Here is a 7,159-nt window from a genome sequence, read left to right on the forward strand (position 1 = left end):
TGGTTGCACCATGCTGGGGAAGTCCCAGCCCGCGGGAACTGGAGGAAGTGTGGGCTGGCAGTAGGAGGGATGAGCTACAGGGGAGTTTGGGCATTGATTTTTGGGAGCTGAGAAGAGGCTGCAGATGTGGCTGCAGATGCGGCAGCAGTGCAGGCAGTGCCATGCCCTGCCCTGCTCTCCTGCACCTCCCAACACTGGAGACCTGGGCGCTGCTATGGCCAGGGCTGGTGCCATCAGCAGAGCTTATGGCTGGGTAAGAGTGAAGGATTTAACCCAGGATTAATAAATTGTAATAATGTGTTCAGTGCTTTGTTTCACATTTTTTTTCTTTTTCCTTCTCTGACTCTAAGCAGCCTGAACTGAGGTGCCTCCAAGGTGCCCCACCCTGTGCCAGGACTTTCCTGCACCCACCGAGCTGGCCCTGAGCAGCAGGGCTGGGCTCGCCCTGCACAGACAAACTCTACACCTGGATGAGCACATCTTTATTTTTAGTTCCAGAAATATGCATCTAAAAAGTTCATCTCTCACGTGGACACGTCACCCAAACCGCTGCTCCTTCCAGCTGCCCTTCCCGCGGTGGAACGCGCGTTCCCTCTGCACATTTGTGCGAGGCCGTTAGAGGGCATTTGGGTTTCATTTTCCATCACCCAGAAGGACTTTTTACTGGGAGAAAGCACAGCCAGAGCAGCCGAGCAGCTCTCCTGCGCCGACTCCCGCATGGCTGGAGCAGCTTCAGCCCGTCGGGAGACGGCTCCGACTCATCTTTGCGATTTGTTTTCCCTTTTTGCTGCTTTTCCCTTGGCCCTGGCTCGCGGGGAGTGTGCTTGGATGGCAGGCGGTATGTCTGGTGCTGCGAGCGGAGTCTCCGGTGTCTGAGCTCCTCGCTTGCCGAAGCCCTGCCAAACCACCAGCGCTTTGGAGGGAAGGAGGCCAGGCAGAGCGGGAAGGCTCGTGTTTATTCTGGAGGGATGAGGGGAAGGTGAGTTAGAGCTGCCATCAGGAGGACCCTGCCCATGCCCGGGAAGGCAGGGTGAGTACCATGGGTTGGCTGAGCTCCTGCATGGTCGAGCAGCTCAGCCTGGTGTGGCAGTGACTTGTGGGCTTGCTGATGACCTGCAGCTTGATGACCTGCTCCCTCCCTGGGAGGGTTCCCTCCAGGGATTTTGGCTTCCAGGTGCTGGAGATGGTCTCTCTTGAAGTCCCTGCAAAGCAGAGCTGCGTGATGTGGTGGAGAAGCAGCATCACCTCTTCAGAAGGCCCACTGGTCCAGGAAAGGACGAATTCCTGGTTTCTTGGGTGGGTTTATGCTTGGAGCAGGATTTCCCCATTTCCCATTTCATTCAGCCTAAGGAACTCGGAATGCTGCCCAGTAACCCTGTCTGGGGTAGCGGGGTGTACAGAGGAGGCAGGTGATGGGTGACACGGGGATCTTGGTCTCTGTTTCCAGCCTCCTTTGCAGCCAAAGTCCATCATTTCTTCTCTGTTTTCCCAGTGGAAACACCCTCCATCTTCACCGTAACCACAGGGCCATGGGTTTGTGCCAGACTCTTTGCCGGGATGAGGCGTTGGCTCCAGGGTGAATCCGGGGTGGGCACAGCTACAAACGACCTCCTCTTCCCCTCTGGAAAGGCAGAATGAGATCAGTGGGGAGATGGATAGGGGTGGTGCTGTGTGCCCTGCAGCTGGGCAGCAGGGGCATGTCACATGGCAGTGCAGGGGGCAGAAAGTGCCACCTGCACACCAGAAAGGCAGATTAGCACTGTGTCCCCACCAGGGTTGTGCCAGGCTAATAAAGGAGTGGCAGAAGCACCTCCCGGGTGTGCCCAGGGAGCCAGGCAGGAGCTGCAAATCCATCTCTGGCCATAGGGGCAGGCCGAGCTCACCTGTGTGGGATCCACAGTGTTCCTGGATTCAGACATCCAGAGACCCCAGAATTCTGGTCTGCACCTGCCATCGGCTGTTTTCCACGCAAAGTCTCAGGAGATGGTTGATGTGTCCCTGAGACACGGCCAGCTCATGGCTCAGGAGGGCTGATGGGGGGCCCACAGGTAAGTGTTGCTGGCACTTCCCTTTGTCAGTCAAACGTGTGCCCAGAGGCAGCAGCTCCACCCAGCCCTCACTCACCGCCGGGAACGCTGCGGGCAGGGCCGGGCAGGGTCTGGCCATGCAGAGCCGCCTCTGGGTCTCCAGCCGGCAGTAGCGGTTCTGGTTGGACACGCGGGTGGCAAAGCCCAGCCCGCAGGTGGCCGAGCAGGCGCTCCACTCCGTGCCCCACTCCGGGCAGGGGTACCGCAGCGGTGGGGACACTGCCCCGGGGGCTGCAAGGAAGGAGAGGGGGAAGGGGTGGTTGGAGGCAGGTGCTGTGCAGTTGCCCTGTGGTGCTGCAGGCAAAGCCCTGCCTGGCAGAGAAACGTGTGAGGTGTCTCCTGCTGATGTTTCACAGCCTGGGGTGAAGGGGCCATCCCCAGAGATTTGCGTGGGCCCCTCCCTGGAGCTGCCCTGCATCTTACCTGCCCTGGCATCCCGGGGAAGGTGCTGGTCCTGGGCTTCACAGATCCACTCCGGGCAGCACTTCCCTGGGATCTCCACGCGGCGGGGGTAGGGGCAGTCCGGGGTGGGCAGCCGCACATTCTCCTGGCAGAGCGGGATGCAGTTGAAGCCCCCGTCCAAGCAATGGCACTGGATTTTGCAGCTGGGCTGGAAAACCTCCCCGTCTCGATAGACACGGCCGTTCACCTCGCAGCCTTCCTCATCGTCTTCAACTGCAAGTGACAGCCAGGGAGCCCGTTAGGGACGGAGGGACAGAGAGATGGGGATGGCAGGGGGCAGTGCTGGGGGTAACTGCGGGGCCGAACAAAGGGATTGAAGTGGGGGGACCACAGAATTGACCGAGTGGTGAGCAAGGCAGACATGGGTGTGCAGCAGCGTGTTCATCACTCAGTCTCCTCCCCTTCCCTGTCTTCTCTCCTCATCTCTCTGTTTTCTCAAAGCAACAGCTCACAAGCTGTGAGAACCCCCCTGCCCTGTGGCTCTGACCTTGCCTTCAGGATTTCCAGGCTAGGAAAAGTTTTTTTGAGATTTCTCTGCAGGACCCCCAGGCTCCAGCCTTGGCTGGGTGACTGCAGCATCCCTGGGACCCCCCTGTTCATTCTCACTGAAACCACCCTGAACTGTCAGTCAGAAAGCAGCACAAGAGCTGGCAGGAGATGGGGCACAGCCCCACGGCCAAGCTACAGGCATCATCCTCAGGAAAGCTGCTTTCCTAGCCTGAGCCACTCCCCTGGTGGTGCTGCAGGATGCCTGTAGCCATGTGAGGTCATGGCTGGAGCTGGGCTGTGTGCTGGACTGGAGTGTGGGGAAGGTGGGCCCCCCTTGTGCTTACAGTTGCAGATGCCTCCTGTCCCTGCAGATGCTGAGCTGTAGTCACAGACGAGGCCCTGGCTCTGGTCACACACGTGCAGGAAGTCGCAGGGCTCTCCCAAGCGCCGAGCACAGATCTTGCAGCAGCCACACCCATCCAGGACCAGGGGGGACCCGCGGGGGCAGCGCGGTGGCACCCAGGGACAGTAGCATGGTCTCCGGCACAGCTGGGCACAAACCTGTGGAGGCAAAGCTGAATCCATACAGGTGTTTTTTGGCTAACAGCTGCTTTGCCACTGGGACAGCCAGGTAACTTTGTCTCAACCATGGGGACAGATTTTTGGTGGAGGGAGGTTCCAAATCCATGGGAATATCTCAAAGCATTGTGGAAAGCTGCTGTCCCCTTTGAAGGGCACCTATGGAAAACCATGGAGAATCAAGGATGCTCTGAGGCTCAGCACTCTGAAAGATGGGGACTTCAATGTGCCACTGCTCTGAACATACAGGAGGATGGAGCTACAAGGTGAACATGCCAGGCAGTGGTGGTTATTTAATGAGGTCAGGCCAGTGGGAGAGAGGAAGGGAGGGAGGTAAAGCACCCCACCCCCATGCCTGCCCCCAAGGCAGCAGGCTGTGCCCAGCAGGGACTAAATTCACGTGGTGAGTGCACAGCACCTCACTCCTTACAGTCTTAAGAGCTCTCATTCATGCCAAGGATCAGGACATTGCATCAGCAGTGGGGATCTGAAGCCAGGCAGACCTCAGTGCATTCCTCACTGGTCCAGCTGCATCCTCTGCTTGTCCCTGGCTGCAGCATCCTCACCTGGCCTGGCCCACTGGGCAAGGAGCCCGGAGATAGGCACGTTTTCAAGGACTGGGAGCTGTTTTCTCTCATGGCTAGACTGAGTAATCACTTTGGCAGGGCTGTGCACTGCAGTCCTTTGCCTGCTCAGCCAATTGTCTGCCAGGGAGGTGCCCACGGGAGTTCACCTGGGCAGGTGGGTGTTTATACCCTTGCCTCATCCTGCTTGCACAACCACTGTGGCACCAACAGCTCTTTTAGGCAGCCCTTGAGCTCCCATCATGTCACATGTGACAGAACTATTGCACATAGAGCCTGAAGCCATGAGAGTTGGCTCTACAGTTTGGAAGTTAACCCTTTGCAGTGCTGGCCTGACCGTGATGTGACCCCCCTCGCAGCCCTGCTGCTCAGCTCCATGCACATGCTGCTGGATGCAGGGCCAGCGTGTGCAGCACAGCAAACATGCAACCAAAACATTCATCCCTGCCCTTGTCCAGGTACTGGTGTGACTGCTGAGTCTGCCAGGAGAGCGATGGGCTCAGCCAGACCATGTAGGTTTTAGATACCATTTTTCTTTCTCTTTCAGTTTCTCCCAGCGGCATCAGGACTGACATGATGACTCAGACAGAGAGGGTAGCTCCTGGTGCTCTATCTGTTCCCCATTTGCAGCAGTTCAGATGCTTTTCATGGGGCTGTAGGAGTGTCAGTGCCAATAACTGGAGTTGAAATATGGAATGGGATTTGGTAATCTGAATCTTGTTCTAGTTCTGCCAGTGAGCAGCATTATTAATGTGGCAGTGACCGAGGGACTGGCTGTGGTGGCCAGGTTTGGGCTGGCAGCATGATGGTCCTTGGTGATTCTCCAGGCACTCGTGAGCACCTGGGGCAAGAATCATTGATGTTACAGCTTACCCAGGCAGCCAAGGGCATTTTTCATCTTTCAGGAGATTGTTATTAGAAATCAATGTTTTAGAAAGATTAGCCGAGCCATAAATCCATTTCCCCTGCTCCTTGTAATTTATTTGTCTTTATGTGACAATGTGGCTTCTGTCAGAGGTCTGAACTCTCTGGGAAAAGAGTCAAATAGGCACGATGTTGCCACGACATCCCTGCTTGGGGATTCAAGCAACAATTAGAACTTGGAGCTGAGATGCCCCAAATTTTTCAACATTCCTGTTCTCTGCACAGGCAAATATTTTCACACAGAGTCCAAGAGAAAAAAAAAAAAAAAATCTCTACAACAACCCAAATCCCAAATTGGAGGCACTGGCTTGGCGTGAGCATTCCGAGAAGCGGGGAGAGCTGAGTAATGAATGCCAGGGCTGGTGCTCGTGGCTTGGCCCCTGCCTCGGGAGCCTGGGCGGGGATGGAGGAGCCTGGAGGAGCCGCTACCGCCCAGCTGCTGCTCGCTGGCTCGCGGGGACCGAACGCAGCCCAGCGCGGAGAGCGGCAGGGAGGGCGGGCGAGCGGCGCATTGCTGGCATTCCTGTGCGCTCCCGGGGCTCGTACAGCGAGCCTTGGGCCCAGGAACGCTCGGACCCTGCCGCTTCATCTCAAACACCTCTCCGAGCACAGCTCTGCCCCCTGCATCAACACAGCCTGGCTGCCGGCCGGCGAGAGCCACCGGGCTCGTGGTGACACCCCAGTCCCTCCTGCACCCCACTTTGCCAGAAGCGGGTGCTGCACGGCTAAAGCTGCCCCAGTGCCCCATCTCCCTTACCTTGGAGAGAATGCAGAGGAGGGAGAGGAAGAGGAGCTGCTTCTCCAGCTGGAGCCTCATGCTGCTCTCCCCTGTGCCACTTCAGCACATCACCCCCCAGGCAGTTTGGAGGCAGTGTTCGCAGGTTTTAAAGCCCAGAGTAGGTCCTGCTGGTGTTTATACTCTCCCTGCTCTGATGTCACTCACAGGCTCCAATATAAACATGAGTAGGTTTGGACAAGCCTCAAGATTTTCTTTTTTTTCCTTTCTTTTTTTTTTTTTCCAGCCCACATTCCAGCTGCCATTTCCACTCTTCTCAAGGTGAGAATATGCTGTCCACCAGGACAAGGAGTGAAGGGAAGGGATGCTGTGCTGTCCCTGGCAAGCAGGGAAGAGAGGCTGGGGAACCAGGCTTGTGGGGTGATCCAGCTTCCTTCTCCTAGCCTGGGAGAGAAGCTTCATGCCCTATCCTACTGATCAAAGTCTGCCCAGGCAGAGCTGGTATCTTCCTCCTGGGATTTGAAGGGATTGGCAGGTCTGTCCCTGCTGCTGCCGTGGGACAATGCCGTGACCAGGCAGCAACAGGGCATCCACCCCTATATTTAATGCTGCACCCAGTGCATGGCAGGCTGTGCAAAAGGGGTCACCCAAAGAAGCTGGAAATGGATTTGCTGTGGTGGTGGTGCTGCCACATCATCCCCATCCTGAGAGAGACCGTGGCCACCTGGGTAGGCTGCTGGGGTGGGGTGGTTGGATGCACATTTTGTTGCATTGTCTTGGGTACCTGATGCAGAGAAGGCTGCAGCCTGACCCTGCTGATTTCAAACCCTGTAAACACAAATTCAGCCCCTGAAGTATTATGGTCATCTTAATAAATTGTGAGAATTATCAATCCAAGTTTGGTGATGAAAAGCAAGTGCTCAGCCATTGCCTCCCAATGCTTTCTAAGTCTGCCCTCTGCAAGCTTTTCTCTTGTCCCGTGTGAATGAGGATCTGAGGCTGGCTCTTAGGAAAGACAAACCTAAGCACCTCAAGACCTACACTAGACAGAGCCACTTCCCCATATTCCCATTCCCCAGATCTTATCACAAGATATGAGAGGACAATTTGTGAGCCCAGAGCTCAAAGGAGAGGCCTGAGCATAAGGATGCAGGATTTCCTGCAGCTCTCCCTGGCTCTTCTCCTGCACCCCTGCCCCTTGCCTGCAGGATGTGTTCTGGGGCCAGGACTACTGCTCCTGTGCTAGCCAAGGGATGGATCCTGGTGGCTGTGCACAGAACTGCCTGTATCATTCAGGC

At 56.5% G+C, this 7,159-nt stretch overlaps 1 protein-coding gene across 2 annotated transcripts; it reads right to left on the reverse strand.

The window, feature by feature from the left end:
• Nucleotides 1-479: 479 nt before the first annotated feature.
• Nucleotides 480-6,003, reverse strand: CCN5 (cellular communication network factor 5). Of its 2 annotated transcripts, XM_053992973.1 has the most exons (5): nucleotides 5,883-6,003; nucleotides 3,383-3,599; nucleotides 2,511-2,762; nucleotides 2,125-2,318; nucleotides 1,525-1,621 (listed from the first exon to the last, which is right to left on the reverse strand). In XM_053992973.1, exons 1-5 carry the CDS (start codon nucleotides 5,940-5,942, stop codon nucleotides 1,598-1,600), a joined length of 747 nt encoding a protein of 248 aa, XP_053848948.1. In that variant the 5' UTR covers nucleotides 5,943-6,003; the 3' UTR covers nucleotides 1,525-1,597. The 2 variants fall into 2 exon arrangements, with proteins under 2 accessions (XP_053848949.1, XP_053848948.1); XM_053992974.1 differs by lacking the exon at nucleotides 2,125-2,318 and having other exon boundaries at nucleotides 480-1,621.
• Nucleotides 6,004-7,159: the final 1,156 nt, after the last annotated feature.

The sequence above is a fragment of the Vidua macroura genome, chromosome 17 (assembly GCF_024509145.1).
Source record: "Vidua macroura isolate BioBank_ID:100142 chromosome 17, ASM2450914v1, whole genome shotgun sequence".
In the NCBI taxonomy this organism is placed as follows: Eukaryota; Metazoa; Chordata; class Aves; order Passeriformes; family Viduidae; genus Vidua; species Vidua macroura.

Bases quoted from the DNA above. Each gene is read 5' to 3' on its own strand.
- CCN5 (XM_053992973.1), bottom strand. From the start codon at position 5,942: ATGAGGCTCCAGCTGGAGAAGCAGCTCCTCTTCCTCTCCCTCCTCTGC. The intron at 2,763-3,382 runs GTAAGCACAAGG...TGTCACTTGCAG, and splicing joins GACAGGAGGCATCTGCAACT to TTGAAGACGATGAGGAAGGC. The intron at 1,622-2,124 runs GTGAGTGAGGGC...CTGCCTTTCCAG, and splicing joins TGCCCGCAGCGTTCCCGGCG to AGGGGAAGAGGAGGTCGTTT.